The sequence below is a fragment of the Lissotriton helveticus genome, chromosome 1_1 (genome assembly GCF_964261635.1).
Source record: "Lissotriton helveticus chromosome 1_1, aLisHel1.1, whole genome shotgun sequence".
Classification (NCBI taxonomy): domain Eukaryota; kingdom Metazoa; phylum Chordata; class Amphibia; order Caudata; family Salamandridae; genus Lissotriton; species Lissotriton helveticus.
Genome location: NC_136057.1, coordinates 1,149,862,787 through 1,149,886,319, shown reverse-complemented (window position 1 = coordinate 1,149,886,319; position 23,533 = coordinate 1,149,862,787). Strand labels below are relative to the sequence as shown.

Genomic DNA, 23,533 nt, shown 5'->3' with positions numbered 1-23,533 from the left:
GAGTCCTTGCTGCCAATGTCGATACTTCCCTTGTTTTCTCGGTCACCCATCAGGCCCGGTTTTTGTCCGATCATTCGCCCGTAACGTGCGTAATGCAGTGGGCGGACCGGTCCTCCCGTCCGCGGACCTGGAGAATGCCCGGGGATCTCTTGCAGGACCCGGTGGGAAGGGAACATGTGGAGACGACCCTTCGAACCTATCTGGATCTGAATTGGGGGGTTGACGACATTTCTTATGCGACCAAGTGGGACGCCCTTAAGGCAGTTGTGCGGGGCGCGTGTATGGGCCTGACTTATGGGGTCCGGAGACAGCTGCTCCGTGAGCTCAAGAGTGCCGAGGAGCGCCTCTGCCGATGTCAAGCCTTATCGGATCCTGACGGGCCGGACCTGGACTCTGAAAGGACGGCCCGTGAGGGCACACACGATATTCTCACCCGGCTGGATAAGTTCACCCTCGGCCGCTATCGTCAGCGACTCCACCGTGAGGGGGACAAATCGGGCCGGCTATTGGCCTGGATCCTCCGTAGGGAATCGGCGCCTCCATGGATCGTGACTTTGAGGGACCCTGCTGGGGACCTGGTGCCCTCAGAAGTGGACCTCCTTGCGGCCCTTCGCACACATCTGCAGACGGTGTATACCGCGGACCCCCTAGTGACGGAGGCAGCGTATCAGCCATACCTTCGTGGTTTGACCCTCCAGACCCTCTCGAAGGAAGATGCGGAGGACCTAGACGCTGCGGTGACGCTCCGGGAAGTCAAGATGGCATTGGCCGCCCTACCGACGGCTAAGACGCCCGGTGGTGACGGCTTCCCGCCGGAGTTTTATCAGGCGTTTGCAGATATTCTCACTCCCTGTCTCCTCCAGATCTATCATGACGCCCTGGAAAGTGGCACACTCCCGCCCACCGTGCAACAAGGTGAGGTTTGCATGATTCTGAAGCCGGGTGGGGATGACTGTGATCCCGCGGCCTACCGGCCTATTACCCTCATTAACACTGACGCCAAAATTCTCACTAAGATCTTGGCCACGCGGCTGGCACCGCACATGACGCACTTGGTTCACCAAGATCAGTGCGGGTTTATCCCGGGCCGCAACACCGCCATGAACTTTCGGCGATTAAACCATGTTCTGCATGAGGTACGTGGCAGAGAGGATCCCCATGTCCTGGTGTCGATAGACCTGGCTAAAGCCTTTGATACTGTCAGCTGGGGGTACCTTTTGGAGGTGCTTCAGGTGGCTGGAGTGGGACCCTTCTTCCGCGACTGGATCCGACTCCTATACAGTGCGCCTATGGTCAGGGTCAGACTCGGGGCGGCCCGATCCGAGGAGTGGCAGCTGGGCAGGGGCACCCGTCAGGGGTGCCCCCTGTCGCTGCTCCTATTTGCATTGGCGATTGAACCCCTGGCGGTGTCGCTCCGTGCGGAGATGGCCCCCTGGGGAATTCAAGTGGGGGATACAGTGCACTTGATCTCGTTATACGCCGACGACGCGCTGTTCTACCTGACCTCCCCCCGGGAATCGCTGCGCTCCTTTTGCACCACTTGGATCGATTTGGTGAGGCCTCTGGACTGCGCCTTAACCCCGCGAAGTCTTTGATCTTCCCCCTGGCGGGATGCGGTGAGGACCCACGAGTGGGATTCCTGCACCTGGGACTTAGATGGGAAGTGGAGGCCTTCCGCTACCTGGGGATCTAGGTGGCCGTGTCTGACGAGCAGTTGCTGGCTTGGAACGCCGAACGGGTGCTCAGCTCCCTACAACAGTCCGTGTCCTTCTGGAACACGCTCCCACTCTCCCTTATGGGATGGTTGGCCGTCTCGAAGATGGTTATGTTGCCCAGAGTGCTGTATACCTTGCAGAATACCCTGTGCCCTCTCCCTCCTCGAATATTCCACAAACTCGATACGCTGCTCACCTCCTTGCTTTGGGCGGGAAGACGCAGCAGAGTTGCATTGCGCACGATGGTGAGACGCTGGGAGGAAGGAGGCCTGGAGACCCCGAGGTTTGACCTGTATTATTATGCGGCCCAACTGCTGCCGGCTGCGCGCTGGTTTGCGGGTGCGGACAACTGGGAGTTGCGACTCCTGGCTGGTAGAGCAGACGAGCGGGCCCTTCAGGTGGCCCTGATGCGGGGTAGGGGAGCGGATGACTCCCTGCCATATATTGTTCGACACACGGCTGGACTCTGGCAGCAAGTCGTGGAGAGGATATTAAGGCGGGCCCCATTTCACAGGGAGCTACCGGTGTGGATATTGGCACCAGTGACGTTGATGGAAGACCACATGTCGTTCCGGGAATGGCGTGAGGGCGGGTGTGATACTTTAGCGGCTCTGTATCCCGATGATTCCTTTGTGACCCTGGAAAGGGCCACAGAGGCCTTTGGTCTCACTGGGGGACAGTTTCTCCATTATAGGGCCCTGCGGGACATAGCGAGGGCAGCCTGGCCGCAATATCCGGAGGCACCCCCGGTGTCCCAAACTCTGAATGTTCTGTTGTCGTGCGGCAGGGGACGGCTTATGATAACACTGTTCTATACGGCTATGAGATGCGACTCGGCGCCCCCGATATCTCCGGCCTGCGCTGCGTGGGAGGCGGATCTTGGGGTCGCCTTGGACCCGGGACAACGCAAACGCATAGGGACACTCACTAGGAAGGTGTCGTGTAACGCACGCTTCAAATTGATCCATTTTAACTTCGTCCATCGTACTTACATAACCCCAGTTGCTTTACACCGCATTGCCGCTGATAAATTAGATACCTGCCCAAGATGTAGTACGGCCGGAGCCGGATTCCTTCACTTGGCTTGGGAGTGTCCGCTGGTCGGAGACTTCTGGAGGGCAGTGGTGGTCCATATTAGGAAGGTCACGAGCCTGCCTATCGCCCTGACCCCGCTTCACTGCTTGCTGGCCCTAGTCCCTAAACCCAGGAAGAGGAACCTCTCATATAAAATGTTGCAGCTGCTCTTGGTGTTGGCTAGGAGACGGGTGGCTATCACCTGGATGGGACAGAGGGCACCAGACATCTCATTGTGGCTTCTGGGATGTGGGGGAGTGGACATTGGTGGAGGAGACTCACATGCAGCATACGCGTAAGGATGAGCGTCTACAAGAGGATCTGATCGCATGGAGAACGATGTGCGCTGAGGGGCTGGTTGATAGCGATTCTGATGCAACTAGTGCGGACTTGTTCTCGGCTGTGGAATCGGAGCCCGGAGATGGGGTGGTGGGAGGTGGAGGGGAAGAGTAGATGTTGTTGTAATGCCCTAATGTCTATGCACAAGTTCCTTAATGTCAGCTTTGTATATTTGATCTGATTCCCGAGAATGTAACTATTGTGACTACTGCTATATGTGCACCTGCTGGAGCTATACTGGGGCGGGGAACTGTGTACACTTGTATTTTTCTTCTACTGATGCCAATTTTGGGGGGGGGGGCTGTGATGTTCAAGTTGCTGAGAAACAAAAGAAAGTTTAAAAAAAAAAATAATGTCAAGCATCAATACTGCAAATGTCACTCATATTAACGTATTGCATAATACTTTTGGACCACCTTTCTCTGCTAATGATGCATTACAATGAAATCAAAAGAGATGTTATATCTCACCACTAATAATTTTAATACCCATTGTGAAAATAATCAAAAAAATCAATTAATAAGCATATCATTGCATTTAAATACTTCATTTCTGAAAAAAAAAAACACGCTTGTATAGTGCTGGTACTACAACTTTCTTAGTTTCAGTGTTGTTTTTCTAGACATGTGCAAAATGCAGATTAGAGTTTCAGTGTCAAAATTAATGATTGTGTTGTGTAAAGAGAAAGCAGCTTTTACGCTGTAACACAAAGAATACTCCACATCCTATGGAGTGCGAGCTGCCTGTGCTGAGGCATTACTGATGGGTGAGGCCTAGGTGAGAGCAAACCCAATGTTCATCTCCTCTGCCTTTTCTTCCCCACCCATTGAAAGGTGGAAACCATCTGCTGATTGTACAGAGGGACCATTGGTGGTGGTATTTGATTGTGCAGAGGGAGCATGGTGAGTGGTACATGCGCAGCACATGGACAGCCATAGACCAACGAGGTAAAATATTGGACCAGAAGAGCCAAATGGCTTCTCTTACCCTGATGAAAGGCTTGACAACCTAGCAGAGATAAGAAAGACACAGAAAAATCTGCATCCTAGATCACAGAGGTCTCACTGTAGTATTGCAAGAATGTGACTGAATGGAAAATTACTTTCACTACCATCTCCAATGCAGAACGTGCAGTGAGTTGAAATATGGTGGCTCTACAGGGGGTTTAGAGAAGGGGGGAAAGTGCTCCAGGACTACTGCAGTAGAACAAAACGATGTCAACTACAGTACTGCAAACGAGAAAGCATTTAGAAAACTGGAGACAAAATCTGCTGCCATGGGGGCATTAAGAACAAGCAGTGAGACAGCTTTGGGCTCTCAGAATCTGAAGAGTGTGCAGTGACATCAACACTGTAGTTGGAGAACATGCATTCACGTTTAGACAGCAGGTGAGATAGGTTCTCAGTCTGGGATTCATTGGATGTCCTGGCGTAGGGGAACCTAGAGATCATAAAGATCCTGACATGGGGTTTCATTCTTGGAGGAAAGCCAGTCTGGGGGTTTGTTCCAATTACCAGTAAGAGGTGCAAATACTAGCGACACCGCCCATAAAATTGTCCTCATTGGTCTACATGAGGAATCACTGAGGCAGAGGAGTCTGAGACAGACAAATAGAAACAAAGAGACTATTTTCCCCATGTTTGCCAAGTAAAATTAAGCAGACGTAGACATTCACAGGTAGTGTACATTTTATACCCTTTCATATAAAGCTTATCTTGGACAGAAAGAGTCCAGAACTGTCCCCGAAACGCTGGTAAGAAATTCCAAATATGTGACCTTATGTACTAATAGGTCTATCATGCCCTGGCAGACTTGACCAAACATCTCCCACGTAGACGTTCAAACCTCTAAAGGGGGCTAAATGACTTTCAAGCGTCCCTCTGGCATTCCTCTGGCCTCAATATGACCTGTCATGAAAGAGTATATTATTTTGAAATTCACATTCAATGTAGGAGATAGTGAACCAGTATAAAATGTTAGATACAAAATATTTGTGCTATTTGCACTTCTCATTTCATGTTGGGCAGAATATGGTTGGGTACCGTTACCACAGCGAGACTTATTTACTTGGTTTGTATATTCCCCCTATATTGTTATGATGAAAATGAGGCACCACATTTAGAAACAGAATTTAACACTCCAAATTCTGCATGTTTTGCCTTTTTCATGGATCATATCCTCTGATAACTTTTCGATGATTTTGACGTTTATTAATCTCTCGTGAGAAAACCTAGAGGGTGTGATAATTATCATGCATCTTGTTATTATGTTCTCCATGCAAACCAGATCAGAATCCAGCCCTGAACATGCAATGAGAGAACCAGTGTGCAGAATACTTTAATAAAATGTACCTCATACAGACTCACAAAAATCAATCAGAGGTACTTTTCTGCTTAGTGATAGAAAACTTGTGAGAAGGAGTTTGCAAAAGCTATTAAAACTGTTTCATACCTTAACTTGGTTGTGAGTCAGGATTTCATTTGAAAGATTTCTTCTAATTTCGAAGAATCAAAATACACAAACTTGACAGGCAAAAGCTTGGATTCATGTGAAATAGGAAATATGAAAATTCCTCTAAGAAGGGTTACCAAAACCGGTATGGCTCAGCTCTGTATTAAAATATATTTCTTTTTATTGGAACTATCTCCGAAACTCATTAGTATTGATTCTGGAAAAGATATAAGTGAATTTTAGAACAGGAATAGTTTTGGTAAAATTACCAAATTACTTTGGGCCCGATTATGACTTTGGCAGAGTGGAAGTTGGGTTGACACGTCACCGCCCCTCTTGCACTTTACCAAAGCCATCTGAGCACCGACCGCCAGAGTACAAGTTTTCTCGTGTCTGGCAGGTAGTTCTTTGGCAGTTCCACAGCGGTGCCTCTGAAAAAGGGCACCGCAATGGGAGCGTCAGAGGCAGTTCCAGCAAAGCATGGAATCTGCAGTCCATGCATGCGCAGGAACTGTGGTGCATGCTCACGGGGGCTTAACTTGTGCCCCCCTGCATGCACCCCATGTCCCTCAGGCAACAGGGGGCCCTGTAGGGTACCCTTTGTTTCCTCTTTAGCACAGATGTCATGGCAGGATCACCACCATGAAAACTGAGGCGGAAAGAAAAATCATAATATGCTTGGTGGTGCCTCAGCGGCACAGCCAAGCAAACTGCGGCCTCAACACCGGCTGTGGTGCTCCCATGGTAGTCTGACCGCCCAACTTGTAATAGGGCGGTTGGATCGCCGTTGCGGTGGTGCCCGCATCTTCATAGTGGCTGCCTTAGTCAAAATCAGGCCCTTAGTGAATTGGAGACCCACATATAACAACAGCGGTTGGAAGAGGATGAATTAAAAACAGTAATATCGTAATATCATCTGAATTAGGAATACCTTCTGACCAGAACATTTGCTATGATGGAGTTGTAGAAAAAGCCTGGGGTAGATATCCATCAAAAGACGATAGTGGTCATGTAATATTTTATTAGCACGCAAGTAAATACAATCCACAATATGCTACAGCAATACAATAAAACAATTCATTAGAACAATGTATTAGAACTGTGATATAAGGTACTAGTGACTGACAATATCTATAAACATCATAACAGATAAATTAAACTAAGAGGTTTAAAGATAAAATAAAATGGTGGAGCCTCAGTCACAGTGCACCACTACCTCACTGTACAAATACTACATACATGCATACATACATTCCCACGTGCAATATATTATACAGTAGGTGAACTGTCATGCAAAGTATTATTCTTCTACTTTGCTGCTCATGTGTATTTTTCATTTCTGAACTTTTTTATTTTACTGATATGTCAACATTACAGAGTAGACGCGACAAGGCTATAACAGTATACATCCCAAGCAAACTAAACATGGGCACAGCAATCCAGTTCCACCTTTCTTTACCTAGCAAGGTTATGCATATAAAAGTACAACCACAATCAAAACAATAAAACCTTAGAGGCCTATAAACAAAGATTCCCCACATAGTTCCAGAGTGATAGCTTGGAAAAAAGACAGCCACCAACCAGAGTGTGATCCCATGTGTTATTTGTCACCTTAGCATATCGATGCATCCGATATGTTGAAGAATCACTTTATAGTCTTCCAAGAGCAGCATGTACCAAGAATGTGCAGTTCATACGTCTTTAAGCCTGGAGGACTATGTATGGTACATGTTTTAGGTATTTCACCTCCATAACACTACAGAATTATGTTTAGTTTTCAACCATTTATTTATCTTTCAGAGGCAGTGGGTACTAATACCATGCCAAGGTGACACACCCTTTCACCATCACAAATAAAAGAGAAAAGACTTTCCTGGAGCTCACAGGTGCCTTTACTTTGTGTCACTTAACAAAGCCATCATTGGGTGTGTGACAAAGGAATTCCAGTTATATTAATTAATATTTTAAAGATCTCCAAGCAGAAGTTGAAAATCGGCGAGCATCTCCACAGCAACCCTTGATGCTTATTAAATGCTAATATTTTAAAAATGTCTAATGACTTAAGTTGCCTTTCCCGGTTTGTTTTCAGGTTTCTTATGATGTCCTGCTTTTCCTTCTAATGCTGACGCTGTTAACGCAGGCATTTCTTACCACTGCAACTGTCATCCAATGTGTAAAATACAAAACCCAAATGCAAATGCACGACCCTTCATGGGGCATATCACAAATAAATACATCGGATTATCAAACTGTGGCGGTGAGTGACAGGTAAATCAGCCATGTTTTACATTCAATGGTTGTGCACAATATTGTCTTGTTGGAGCAGTATGTCTTTTTTTACAAGAACAAGATTGTGCAAGGGAGCTACAAACTCGTTATTGTGGTAGATCTCGACTTGACTCGTTACCTCTAAAAATGGTTGTGTTCTCAGACCGTTGGGTTGCTTACAGCTGAAATTGCTAATTCAGAAAATATGATGTCAATGGCCGACTTTTCTTATATGTTCTCAAGATTTCATAACATTTAGGTTTTTTTACGTTATGCCTAACAAAGAAGTGTTTTGAGTAAAAGGGAATGAAGGAATATAACAGATTTGGGGGTCAAAATAATGCTGGGTGAAGGTATAACGAGAGGAGACGAGTGTGAAATAGAGCGGAAGGGGAGCAGGAAGAGGGAAGGAGAGAAATAGCCCCCACCATGCCCTACAAAGCAAGGTCTGCCATCAGCATTGGAAGGATACCTCATCCAATCATAACACTGTGAGACCAAAATGCTCGTGGGCAGGACGAGCACAAGAATCGTGAGGAAAACATCAAATTAACAGTCGGTAAGTGAAACAGTCACAGAGGCATCTATTCATGAGAAAGAGAATGACCCAAAGCCCACTATAAGCATATGTAATGGAAGCAGTTGATCTGACTAATAGTCAGCTAAAGCTTCCTGCTGCAAATGTTCTCCCCCTATTGCCCTCAACGGACCCTCAGATCTAATAACAAGAATCTGTTAGTGGTCCCTAAAACAAAAAGAACACGTACAGGCGGGAGAAGCTTTTCGTTACAGGCAACCAAACTATGGAATAGTCTGTCTGACTCCATTAGATTGGAACCCAATCATCAAAAATTCAGGAGGCTAGTTAAAACTCACCTGTTTGCCTAACTTTGTGAATGAATGAGCAAAGGGCGCTGGGATGCCTACGGGTAGCTGTGCGCGTAACAAATGTGTAATTCATTCATTTTTAATTCATTCAAATTCATGTATTACCTTTACTTTGAGTAGCACATTAGTTGTGTTGATAGAAATTGTAAAGAGATGATAAAATCCAGCCTTCCACAACTCATCAAGTACCTCATGCATACTATGTCCCACCTAGTTTCTCTTACTGAGCGAACTCTTTACCCTCACCTGGATACCACTGATAAAGAAGAACAACGGCCTTCGAAATCTGGAAGCCAAGTTTGTTTAAAGACCCTTCAGAAATTCAGTGAAGAAAACATTCAAACGAATGTTGTGAGTGCAATGTAAAACCTACACCTAAATTTAACAGTTATTGTACACTGTGTAAACCATAACACAGAACTGTGCACTGACCTCACAAGTGGCTCTACTGATTGCATATCAAATGACATTTTCATTGAAAACACTGATGACTTCTCAGATAATAGCATTGATGAAATCATTGTTACACATGACATCACCAATGACATCATCTAGGACATAACTGATGTCAACATATACTGCATTGCCTGTTCCATTTCCAATCGCACCACCGCTATTAATACAAAGGACGTCAAAAAGCTTCATCCTGGTGGGTATAATACCTTCATGCTACCAACCAAGATTTTTTCTGAGACCACGATTGTTTGAAGAAAGATAATTTAGCCTACATTGTTTATCAACATTCTGATGCTTTCCCCGTATACTCATTCCTCTCAGTGGATGATTTGCTGAGAGAGTATGCATGGGAAATATCTGGGACGACCTTTGAGGCTGAACGCCAAGTAGGCACAGGATTAAGACAAAGTCTGAACTCCCTAAACAGCATCAGTGAATGGTACACTCAGCTGCATTGACCAAGACCTTAAGCACGGCTCCAGAAAATCACCTTCAGTTGTAAAAAGAAACCTTCCTTGATCTGACAGCATTACCCGATTCCCAACTCATGCAAGCAGGTGAAAGGCACGAGGCATACCCTTCAGGACATGCTCTGCAATGAATTTAACCCTGTCACCCTTTGTAAAAGCCAATATGTTGCTGTAGACAGGCTATACGTGGACCTCTTGAATTTTACCAAGTAGAATATCTTTCAAGCACACTCAGTCATTTGACCCCTTTCACCTAGCATCAACATAAAATAGCCTAGAGCCTTCCACCTTCTTTCAATCGAATAGAGTGTTATCTTCAACCATTTAGTTTTCTCCCTTCTCTTGCACCCATTGCACATAACACATTGCCGTTTTTGAGTGTGGAGAGGAGCTATGACTCATAAGAGGCAGAGGGTAGGTTATGCTGTTCCTCTCTGCCTTCAACAACTGTAATGCATCCAGTGGTCCTGGAACAATTTCCAGAGTGGGGGTGCTGCCATCAACAGAACTCATATGAATTCTGAAAAATCCAAACAACACACAAAGAACAAGTGTGACAAATGAGTCAAACTGGTATGGTGTAGTATGTTGTTGGTGTTGCATTTAGGAGCATACTGTCGTACATATATTACTATAGCATGGTGTGGTCCCCCCCCTCGGCTCAGTGTAAGCCAGAGGTAACGACGGAGAGTGCGTGGCCTCCTTTAGCCTGAGCTGTCGCCAGGTGAGGTGAGGCTCCTGATCCCACAGAGTTGGGAGGGGACACACCACCCATGGAAATATTATTTTTTCTCTTCATACACGTTGTAAAGTAAGTGTTGCAGTAGTGATACATAGGTCCTGACGAAAGCCTTGATAGGCTGAAACATGTTGACCAGACAACATCTTGGGTAAATAGCAAACCATCTTTCTTGCTATTGTCACTCTGTTTTTAACCATACCATCTTGACGGGCACACCCAATAAAGTTTTCTTGTTGACGTCAAGATAGGCATTTTTAGAATCACTTGGATTATCTTCCTTCTTTCTCACTATTTCTTATTTTTTTGGAGCACTGCAACTAAGCCCCTTTTCAGCCACTGGTGCTGTCATTTGCGTAGGTTGAGGGTTCAACCTTTGGGTCCTAAACTAGCCTCAGTAACAACTGGAGGCAGTGTTTTTGGACACCAACTTTCTACACCTGAAAATCCCAAATGACGAGCCTCCACTATTGAGTGGGCTGATGGGTACTTTTCTCACTTTTTGTATCTCTGTGTCTATCCTGTTACTCCAGCTTCTGTTGTGGAATACCTTTGAGATTCCTTTTGCATGCCTGGATTGTACCAAAGACCTGTAGCATCTTCCTTGTATTGAATATGTATAGTTGGGGGACAAGGTGCTGGTAGGTCTATAATAATAACTCCCCTTGGGCCCTACTCTACTCTGTAGCTTTGTGGCATTAACACTCTCCTTTTTTGGTCTCTGCTACACACAGCTTTAACTTTGCTGGTGTGACTTATTAGTTTTCATGTACAGAAAGTGGGCTTTGGGTCAGCACCTTAGCACCTTGCTCAAGACCAGATAGTTCTGCTGCCTTTCTTTCTACTCTGATCAATTCCATCCATTTTTTAGGTCTTGCCTTGGCAGGGCATGCGCTGTCTCATTGAGAGATGCTGTATACAATATAGCGGGGGAATTTCCGCCCACTTTTGGCCTATCTTTTTGATTGGCCAAAATCCTAAATGCTGCATACTGATTTGTTTTTGGCAAGTTAATCCCGCCTCCTGACAGCCATATCGTCATTTTTGTCCTTCCATGGCTATCGGCCCCTTTATTTTAAAAACTGTTTTGTTCCCCTGCCTCCTCCCCATTCCCTCCCGCAGTCCGTGACTTCTCATCGCACCACCGCCCCCCTCCCGTTCATGCCTACTTCGACTCCCGCACTTCTGTTTTAAATGCAATAGGTCTCATGGAAATACGAGCCCTATTGCATTTTAAATGCTTGTTTTGTCCCGGGATTGGCTTAGTGAATTCGCACTCTATTTTGCCTGACCTACCCAGAACACATGCGCAATGCAGACAGCTATCATATGCATGCGTCCAGCTGCCGCCATGGATTTCCTATCACTTTTGCACTAGAAGTTAGGTAAGTGCGTATGAATAAGGAAGGCGCTTTTTGAGGCAGCAGAAGCCCTACGCAGACAGGGAAGCAACATAGGGGAGTTCTGCACAAGCGGGTGTCTCACGTGCAGTTACATATGTTTCCCCTCCCTATTTACCCCATCCTAATACCTTTCACTGATTTCATGATGTTTAACCGAATAACTTCTGGGGCTGGGGTACACGTAAGGAAGTCAGTAGCCTCATTAAATGTGCTGTATGCCCTGGTGGCCTGATTGCATTCACATTTATGTGTTACATTTGGTTAGATTTTGAAGGAATAACACATTAGCAAATGGCGCGAAATGTAAAAGGTTGCTTTCAAATGAAACTGGCACTCATGTAATCGGCCTCAGAAGGATGTCAGGCTGAATACACTCCAATCTGCATCGAACACCACTTTTGGGTGGTGGATGGGATTAGGCTTGTGCGTGAAGCAGCTGAGCTATCATGTGGGCCACATTTGTGATCTGCATACCTGAAAGTGCATCGCATGAACCTGATGTCATGCTCTATTGTTACCATTTGTATTTTGTGGGCGCCATTGATGTTTTGATGGCAGCTCCTTGCCTGTTGTACATCTGCCAAAGCAAATATTTACTGCCGGACACTCAAGTACTCAACAGGACAGGCCTGGTGCTCCTTTTCTTCAGCTGCAGCTTATTAGCACTGTGGCGAGGGCTCTCTACAACCTAAAATAGTGGACATGGTGGTTTCATTGGAGATCAAGAGCACTTGAGAAACAAATGGTTTTGTGTTTTTATTTCTTTATTTTCTTTTTTAACTGTCTTTCTTCATCTTCAGACAAGTGCGGCTTGAATGGGTGATTCTTAGCACACACACGAGGGATAAAATGAAGCTCCTTTGCAGGTACATACTATGGCATGATGCTAGTGTCTCGTTCGGTAAATCTCACAGGAATTTTAAAATTGTTTTTAGAAGAATGCATGCAAAATTAGTTACCCACAAGTTCGAACTGCACACTTTACATGACAATTTGTGTGCTTTATGTATGACATTCTCATGCACTTTAATTCATTGTCATCAGTCTGCATGTATCCTGGCCCATCGAAGCGATGAGTGACATGTAGCAGGAGAGAAACACATTGGGGGCAGCCTGCGTGAGCTGCTGGCGGGTTGGATGGACACGAGCTGCACATGGAAGTCCCACCCTGTAAGAGGCCCTAGGCTAACGCTGGTTTTAAACTGCTTTCCCTCCTATGCTAGCGCCTGCAGTCCGCCTCTAACTAATGACAAACATCATTCATGTGGAGTGTACATGAAGGTGCAGGAGGAACGTTCCAGAGTGAACGACGCTGCTGTACTTCCAGTGCTTAATGTTCGTTCTTAGGCACTTCGGTATTGAGAAATCCTGAACTAATGCACGAAATTTCCTTGGTGGTCTGGTTAGAATATTTATATGGCGCTACGAGAATTATGTGGTAGGGAACGGCTAATTTATCCAGCAGAGTTGGGTAAATTATACGGCAAGCAAAGCCAAATTATGTGGTATGAGGCAATTACACAAGTTGAAAAAGTTCAGGAACACCTAGGCTTCAGCTAAATACATTGTTTCAATTTCTTGGCCACCTTTTTGTAGGCGTTAACATCAGCAGGATACTGGCATACTTACAGTTCATTCAGTTTAGCGCTGCCGCCCATGTCCGGTGTGACCATCTGTTCCCATATATCGTGTGTCATGCAGTTTGGTGCTTACTTTACCTCCATGTTAAAGAACAGTATATGTTTCAGCACCCACGCTAATGTGCTGCATAACTAAATACATATAAGATCCAAATGGCGAGACCGATTGGCATTGCCAATGCTTGTTTGTAATTGTTCACACATGAGCATTTTGGTCTCAATGTGTTCTGAATGAAAGACTGGTATCCTTCCACTGCTGACATTGCTTGCATTCAGGGAACTACTTTTCTCTTTCCTTAAATAAATATATATGTGTAAATATATAAATAAAACATGTAAATGTGGTTTACTCTATATTATTCTGCTCTTTCTGGATCCATGGTGGATATCCCACAAGATTCATTGCAGCCGCCCAATGTGGTGTTAGAAACCAGGTGAGAATAGCTCCATCATGCTGCTTAACATTATAAAATACCCACAAGTAAAATGATCAGGTGACTTCTGTTCTCTTGGACTCAATATGTCCATATCCTGCATTTCCCTTTATACAGTAGAACATTCTCAACATGTCCTTGATGACTGCATAGTATCGACTTGTGAAAGCAAATCCAGGATTGCTTTAGACTGTATCTCAGCGACATGCACCATACACCAGTATTTACTTGGAAATTCATTGTAAAACACACAATTGTCATCACATACATTCATTCACTCCAAAACACATAAATAAAAAAACATTTACATATGCCTATAGCTCTAACTGTAAAATAAAATGCAGGACCTATTGCATTGCAAATGCTTGTTTTCATGTGCAGACCTTATAAACAAAGCATTTAACCGATATCTAACCACAATGGGTTAAACCCACGAACTGATATATAATCTAACTTAATTGGCCCTGTGAGCATAGGGCTATTTGATTTCCATTGCTTCATAACTGTCCTAAGGAGTCTATGCGGCAGTAAGCAATGTCTTCTCAAGTTATGCGATACTATGGTAACATTGTTGATTCTGATATTTTGACTTAAAAGATAAACGGGTTTGTTGGTGCAGTTGTTAGTAATATGTTTTATTCAGCAACTGATATTCTTACGTTTTCTCCTTTAAGAGTTAATGAACCACATTGTCAAATATATTTGTTTTTAGGTGTCCAACAGCTCTATAAAGAACTTTGAAATGGGTACAGCGTGGAAATCTGTGGTGATCCAGATGGCACAGTGACATGGATTTTTCTCCTGCACAACCAAATACTATATATTGAAAGTTAAATCGATTTATGTGTTAGTGCTTTTACTACGGAAGTTTGCTACATATTTTGTGTTTTATGCAATTTAGCTGGACCTTCAGACAGAAATTACATTGCTGGAGTGAAATGTTATGTTTGAAATATATTCAGTTTTTTGTATGCTTCTAGAAAGAGGCCATCATTCACTAAAGCTGTAAAACTGAAATATTGTAAAATTGTTCAAAATGACTTAAGTTTCAAGTCCCTTAAGCCTTGTCCTTGACACATTTTTTGTACTAAATAAAAGAACTTGTATTCAGAGACTACATTTTTATGATTAATACATCAATCAAACCTCATTGCAGTAGGTGTGTTAACTTTTAAAGCAATGCCGCTGTGTAAAGATGTAATCTCAAATGTTTGTTCATTAGCACCCACTCTTCAGGTGGTGCTTTGAAGAAAGCTCATTGAGGGTCTGAGGTGAGAATAATAAATAAAACATTTAGGCTCTGATTTTGATGTCGGTTGGATGCCTCCGGCTTGCGGTTGGAAGCTTTCCGAACGTCTTGGTTTCAATTCTGACCGCCGTATTACGAAAACAGCAGTCGGAATTGAAACCGTCCCGTCATTCCAGATGGCTTCGGACGGGCTCAAGGAGCCCGACAGCCAGTTGAAACCGACAAGCAACGCGTTATGGCCGTTTTTTCCGCCGTCGGGATTACAATGTCAGTTTTCCACAGGCTTTTCATGTTGGCCTTTCTCACATGAAACGTATGTCGAAAAGCGACCTTGGGGACCCCTAGCAAGGCCCTCTGGCAACAGTGGCCTCCGGTAGGGGCTGGGGGGCAACTAGCCGCTCTGTTAATCCCTGCGCTTTGTGGCAGGCACCATGAGATTAAAAGAAACTCCTATTTCTCTATGGAAGCTTGTGCCACAGCACAAGCTCCCATAGAGAAATGGGAGCTTGCGACCGCACCATGTGTGGTCACATCGTTATTGCATTGCCGGGACTGCCGACCAACCAGAGGTCGGTTGTTCCAGAGACCGCGGTGATGTCGGTCCGAGGCAACTGCGACTGACATCACAATGATGCCCTTAATGTGAACTCTGAAACCAAATACCAAGATACATTCAATTATGAGATTGACGGAGGGACAATCCTTCACTCTTTCTTCACTCTTTAGCCCCAAGGCCACCTTCACAATGGTTTTGGTCCATGGTTTCTCTCTGCAAACGTTCCTAGATCCAAATGCCAAGACAGATTGGCTCACGCCACCACAGAAATAGAAAAGATCATTACCTATCTCCCCTCCTTTTGAATATATAACAAAATGAATGTCAAATACAATAAAGTCAGTGTCCTTTCTCTTCTTGGGGGGACCATATTTCAGTCTGAGTTGCTGTTATCTGCTCACTTCTTCTTAATTCTGTTCTCTCATCTCTGTACCATGTATGGTTTCCTCTTCGCTCCTTTATCTACTGCTTGTTCCATTGAAAAATAAACATCCTCAAAGTACAGTATTATTTGGCCTTCCTTCATAACACCACACCGTTTCCCGCATCCTATACCCGTCTTTTAACCGAGGCTACCCTCAGCTCGTTACATTTTCTCCTGTCCTCAAGTTCAACCCATGATGTTTCTTGACTCTGAACAGTGAGCCATAGTTATTCAGACCGTGCTAGCGTATACCCTGTAATTTCACCCTCAACATATCTCCTCCTAGGAAATTTACACATCTCATTTTTTTGCAGTCATTGTAGTTCTTGACTGAGAGTGCAGGACATCTAACCTGGGCTTCTATTGGATTTCTATAACGCATATTAGCAAGCCCATTATGGCCGTTTTAGCTGCAGTTTCCTGCCGCTAAAACTGCGATAATTTTAACGAAGTTCTTGCTAATATGCCCCTCAATTCTCAATTTTTATTCGCTAAACTAGCCATGATTTTTCAAAATAAAGTTGAGACAGTTTATGGTGAACTTGATTCCAGACATCACGTCAATTCCTCTGGCTCTAGAATTGAAACCCTCGGGACTAGAAATATTAAGCATCTGAAGTTCTTCCTGCTCACAGAAGAGGGAGTGACTAAATGTATTCTTAACACCAAGTCAGGGGGCTCCCTGGACCCTTGCCCCCTAAATTCCTCCACAAAATAGTAGGGACAGTAGCAGCCCCCCTCACTACCTTACTGAATAACATTTTCATTTCAGGTCAGCTTCCAACCAATTGGAAAAAGGGTTCCATACTCCTTCTGTTAAAGAAATCCACTCCCAATCCCAACAAGGAAAAACACTATCATGTGATTTCGTACTTGACATTGCCTGCAACAATTCTTGACAAATATCTTGACACATCATTCTTGACTACTTAGATAAAAACAAAGTCCGAGATGGTGCTCAATATTGTTTTAGGAAAAACCATAGCACAGATTCAGCTCTGCTAACTGCCAGTGAAGGGATCAGATCCAATATGGGCAATGGAGGGAAGGCTGCAGTGATTCTTTTAGACCTATCTGCAGCCTTCAACACAGTGAGCCACTCCGTTCTTATTGACTGCCTAGATAAAATAGGGATTGGTGGAGCGTTTATGGATCTGCTTTGCTCTTGTCTCTCTAATGGAGAGCAGTCTGTCTCTCTGGTAGAATTCACATCCAAATTGTTCTCATTGCTCTGTGGTGTCTCTCAAGAGTCATCATAGAGCCCGACAATTTTTAATATATATGCAGTTCACCTAGCCTGTCAGATCTGTCCCTTCGGCTTTTTGACAATTTACTATGCCGACAAGACACAATTGCCTTAAATTAAATTCTTTGAAAACAGAGGTTCTTCACTTTGGGAAACATATTTAGTTTTGGAACCCTTCTCGCTGGCCACACCATCTGGACCCCCTTCCTACACCCATCCCAAAGATCAGGAATCTAAGAGTGATCTTCGACACAAACCTCACTTTTACAGATCAGATTTATAAGCTCTCTTCCTCCTGTTTCCTTATTTTAAGAATCTCGAGAAAAATCCTCCCTTTTATCTCCTTTGACCTTCAGAAAACAGTCATTACTGCACTGTTTCTGTCCAGGTTACATTACTGTAATGCCCTTTAAGTAGGCTTTACAACGCTCCATGAATAAACTTCAAACATTACAGAATGCAGCTGCCCATTTGCTCAAGAGAATTACCAATTTAAATCTGTTTTACACACACTGGTGGAGCGCCACTGGCTTCTGGTCAAGAAGCGAGTATCCGTTAAGGCACTCTGTATAGCTCACAAATCCTTGCACAATTCAGGTCCATAGTTCCTAAGGAAGAATTTCCTATGGTATGCGCCTAGGAGAACTCTGTGATCTACCACATCAAAATGGTGATAATTCCGAGATACAACAAAGTGTCTTGGGATGACAGAAGCTTCATTTCCTCTACGTGTAAAGTTGGGAATAAAATGCCTTTGCACCTAAAAAAATCTGACCAATCTGTCCTCTTTCAGGAATAAACCTAAATCCTGGCTTTTTGCACTCCCCTTTTAGTCTCACTCTGCCATGATTCTTACATACTCTAGCCCCAAGATGCACTCGAGAAATTGTGTGCTTAATAAACATTATCATTATCATTTTGATTTTTTGTGTGCTTCCAACATTTTAACATTACCTAGTATGCTTAACACATTTGCAGTGCTTCATTGTGTTCATTTTTGCTTTTTTCAGCAACCAGTTTATCAACCTAGAAATTATGTAGACAGTTTTTGTATTTGAATGAATTGTGTATACATGTTTGGAATATGGATGCATCAGTTATTAAACTGAAAGGAAGTTTCGTACAATGAATTACATCGCAGACCGATGGGGGTTAAAAGGTTGCCCTTATTTAGCAACGATAAAAACAGCATCAATAATGCAATCAATCACTTTCAATGTAAATACCCCGCCCCTCCTCCATGATCCCCCAATGAAATTCCCCCAAATCGATCCCCCAAGAGATTTCCCCCAATAATTTATTCCCCGCATAGATCCCCAATTCTTCCCCTCCTGGAACCTCTACCCCAACCCCTTATCTCTGTTTCCCTTCTGACCTAAGCTATTCTGCCTGCCCCAACTCTTCTTACCTGCCTCAATCCCATCCCAATCTACCACCAGGAAAAAACCCTGTAAAGGCATTTTTCCTGTCCCCCCACGCCTCCTCTTTTTTTTTTTTTAAACATCGTTGAATTGAGACATATGCACATATTGAGCCGTAACCAACCCCAAAAAACCATAGAATCATCACTGAAAGAGAACAAGAATGCTTTAATATCATATATGACCCCAAATAAGAAGTAAAGCCCCAGGGACATAGACCCAAAATATAAGATAACTTATCTTTTATATTTACAATGTACAATTCATATGCAATAAAGGTTAAATGTACACCATCCGATCTGAAAAATTGAAAGTCATCTTTACCGATGTCATCATGCGATAACCAGGATATGTCGTTGATGAGGCAGAACTGGCGAAGTTCTCTGCTAAATTTACGATGGGCCCTGTCGATAGGAGAAAACTTCTCGGCGCCTCTCCACACCCGCTTAGGTACAAGTGCAGTAAATACAATTTTTGTATTGGGCCCAGAAAGAACGATTCTGGCTAAGTCAGCTTTTACTTCAAGAAGGAGTCCCAGGCCAGACAATTGAACTAAATCATTTTCCCCCATTTGAAGTAATAAAACCTTAGGTAGCGGCTTATAAGCAGCCAACTCGTTCAAACTGGGTAACAGCTGACCCCACTTCATCCCGCTCTTACCATACCAAAAAAACCTAAATTAACACCATAGTGGCTTCTGTCTGCTTGCTTGGCTGCCCATCTGATGAAAGAATGCCCTATAATCCATACATTTGCCATGGATGGTGATGAAGGGGACCTAGAAAGAAATACATGTTAGCAAGAACAAAAGGGGTTTTCAACATTCATTAAAACTTCTAACATATTTTAAACAACAATTCGATGACCAGCGACCAAGTTGGCGCAGCTGTTGTAAAAAAAAAACCCTCCTGGCGGCCTCTGAAGCAGCTCCTATGCGAAATGAATGTGTGCCAAAATGTAAGGGAGTTAGTCCTAATGCAAGCAAGGGTTTTCTCAATACCGCTAAAAGCTGGGAAGCAGTGAGCTCGGAGCCATCCTGGTGCTGAAAAATACAGTTGCTATTAGGGTAATGAGGAAATTCTTGAAAGTGTAACCAGGCAAATCATGGGCATAGTGGACCGCTACGTTTCTGCAACACCACAGTTGCCCGTTTACCTCTCTGATCTGTTTTAGATGACTCTAAATGGATTGAGAAGATGGCCGACTGGTAGGAGCTCCCTGTAGGAGCTCCAAGCGCTTGGGATCCCTTTCTTGGAATATCCCGGTCAACGACAGTCCCCGAACTGATTTTTTACACCCAAAAGCATCAGGATTAGTCTGCGCTTCATGGGGAGCTATTTACACAAGGATCTGGCAAAATATCATCGCTTACCTGGGCATGGACCTCTGAGGGGACGAGCGTCTGGCCGACATCTGCGGGTCGATACGTGATGGAGTTGATAGAATCTTCCTGCTCTCGTCGTAACCCATCGTCGTCCGTTTAGGCTTTTGCTTGAATGGCTATTGAAGTTTTCGCCGACCCTTGAATTTTTCACCCCTGAGGATCTTCAAAGTCAAAGTTCCGGGAGCTTAGCCCTGGTTTGTGGATGGGTGAGGTCAGCTGGACATGAATCATCGCTGGCGGCCTCTGGTGACCCTAGGAAGAGGCTCCATGATCGTGTTCGTCAGGATGGCTTTCTCACGGCAGCAGCTAGCACCTGAAACCTCGCTGTGCCGATTAACGCTCTGTGGCTCGGCGGGTCTGCCGCAGCAGTAGCAAACCCCGTCGAGCTGAGGACGAGGCTGCCTGTCTTCGTTCCCGCAGCAGCAGCAAGCACTGGAGACCCGAGGAAGAGGCGGCAGGAGATCTTGAGGCTGCCTGATTTCTCTCCCGCAGCAGCACCAAGCACCGGAGTCACGAAGAGGAGGTGGCAGGAAGTTTGACAACGGCAGGATCGCCCAGTTCCCCACATCAGGATTACCTACAATAACGGGGCCCTCACGCTTGGGATCGCCAGCCAATTGAAAATCCAGGGGCTAGGACGATCAAATCTCTGTGGCACGGTGAAGGAAGTCGCATCTCTGCCCCGCCTACACAACGCAGATAGCGCGTCCGTTTCGGATCCTATACCGGAAGTTTTTGCTTGATAACTATATGCCTACAGCGCCCACGGCACCCTGGCAACACAACCCTCATTTACCAAAGAGTGGCCTGGAGGTAACCAGCAGCACGACTAGGCTGTGCTAGTTTCGACGACAGGGACAACATCGTGGTTGCTTTACTGGTACCTTTCATTTACTTTTTCATTTCTATTTTTACTTAATGGATATTTCAGTTTGTTCTTTATTATCTCGCTGTCTGTTGCGCTTATTAGGAGGGCAATGGCTTTGGTCAATATCCACACAAAACAACAAGGACAAGGGGATCATCTCTAGCCACTGGACATTCCTAGAGTGATAAATAACAACCTCTTGACCCAAATCATCACAATTGAAGTAGGACCACACTCCTCTATAGTATGATAGTCATTGAAACAGGACTACTCTGGGTCTCACATAATCAATTGAAAAAGAAACAGGACTGCATAGAGGTCTATGAAGATACTGTATAAGGAGTCGGCCATATTTGACTGTCACTAAAGAAATAGGACTACTCCAGCCGATTATAATATCCAGCCAAAACAGGTCAGAATGTCCATGTAACGCCTTTAACACCCCACCAATAGAGCTTATCATCCATTATTGTATCTCAATAGCTGTCGGCCTGCTGTTCCTTTGTGCCTACACTATTTTATCCCAATAGCTGTCGGCCTGGTATTCATTTTTGCCTACACTATTTTCTCCCGGCAGATCTGTCAACTCTCAACTTACTAACAGACCTTATACTCCATTACTCTATATCCCATTATTTTAGCTTTCTACTCAATACCACTATACCTCACGCCCCACCTCATATGCTCTCACCTCCTCAGGCCGGACCCTCCACATCCCTCTCCCACACCCAGATTAGTGCCTCCCCCACGCCCAGATATCCATCCACCTCCTTAAGCCTGACCCCTCGCATCCCTCCCCCACACCCATATCAATACCTAGCCATCACCACAACCGACACCCTCCATCATTTCCTCCCACCTCCCTTAGCATGACCCCATCTCCCTAAGCCACTATCCACATATATAACAAGGACTGCTGACAGAAACCCACACACTACACCTCACTAACTATTCGATACCTATGATGGAGCTCACAGGCACACACACTTACACCATCACTTACCCCCAAACTCTCTAAAAATGCAGCCAAACGCTTCAAACACAATCTTATAAAACAACATCGTGAAACACCTATAGCTGATCCCTATTTCTCAATAGACAACGGACACACAACTAATGATATCATTTTTCATACGAAGCGAAGAGCGCAATGGAGAAATGCATTTCTAACCCTATTTACACTCTCCACCACCAGGAAAATATCACATGGTCTAGTTATCTACATCGCCCCCTCCCAACTATTCCAAGCGACGGCAACCATCACTATTTATAATAATGGAACCATCCTCATGCAATCTACAGATCGTAATCTAAGCCTCTCAGACAACATCTTCCCAATCATAAAGGAGCAAGTGTCCAAACTACACACGGGCTCCCAGGACACCCCTTCCGATAATACTCAACATACCTCACGTCCTATCCTCACCGGCAACAACGCAACAACATACCGACCTCTTCCCGCCAACACACGTCAAGCCACCACACTGAACCCCCAACTCAACATAGCCAAAGCTATCTATGCACCCCCAGCAAACACCGTTCACCGCTTAACCACTACAACTGATGCCCCTCTGGATAGCCCCCGCTCGTCCCTCACTAACAGTCTTGCTTCCGCAACCTTCCCAAATACCGCCACCCATAGTTACCACTCCCTCCACACTAAACCACAACCCTTACTTCAGCTGTTTGACCACCCAGAGGAATTAGAGGACACATGGCCCTCCGTTATCACCTTTTCCCCGAGCATACTTCCTAAACCCACATCCCAGCCATCCACCCGACAACCCACCTACTTCCATACTTAACTCTACCTGCTCCATTAGACCAGCTTTCCTCCCCCACATTACAGACATCCACTCCCACAACCCACCCACCGTCATCCATAACTCTGCCCACACCATCAGTCCAGCCATCCTCCCCCATAGTCCACCCAACACTCACATTCACACCTACAACTCCCCTACCTTCCCCGCACACAGTAGCCCCATACCACACACCAAGCCAACCCCCAATGCCTACATCTATACCCTCAACACAGACACACTCCCCACTCGTAGCCACCCCCACAGCCCACCCAACACATACACGCCCACCCGCATCACCCCTCCCATCCACATTCACACACACATCAAACTATACACCAGGCCAGACCCCACCTCATGCATCCAATCCCGCATCCAACCCCACACCCATAACACAGCCACATACCACTCACCCGCCTGCACATAACCCCAGACTTGATGAGATCATAATTTCATTGAACCAAATCAAAGAATTTTCCAAGCTCTCAACGATCGTTTAGTGAAACAACCATGGGGTATTAGAACAACTAGACACCCCAAAATCAGCTGGCCCAGAAGCCAAATTACCACGAACATGAATCCCTACTGTCCCAACTGGTCCTCTGTCGCCTCCTACAACAATTCATCTCGGCCAATTAGAAGCACCAATCTGCTCTCAGAGAGTGATTTACTCTACCTGGTGAGCTCATACGATCCCGCCCCTATG

The 23,533-nt window shown here is 45.0% G+C and overlaps 1 protein-coding gene across 1 annotated transcript in view; it reads left to right on the top strand.

The window, feature by feature from the left end:
* Window positions 1-14,991, top strand: part of MLC1 (modulator of VRAC current 1) — a 304,614-nt gene extending 289,623 nt beyond the window's left edge. The window contains exons 11-12 of the mRNA XM_078656639.1: window positions 7,669-7,836; window positions 14,590-14,991. Of these exons, the coding sequence (XP_078512765.1) occupies window positions 7,669-7,836; window positions 14,590-14,664 (243 nt within the window). The 3' untranslated portion in view covers window positions 14,665-14,991. The remainder of the gene's footprint in view (window positions 1-7,668; window positions 7,837-14,589) is intronic.
* Window positions 14,992-23,533: the final 8,542 nt, after the last annotated feature.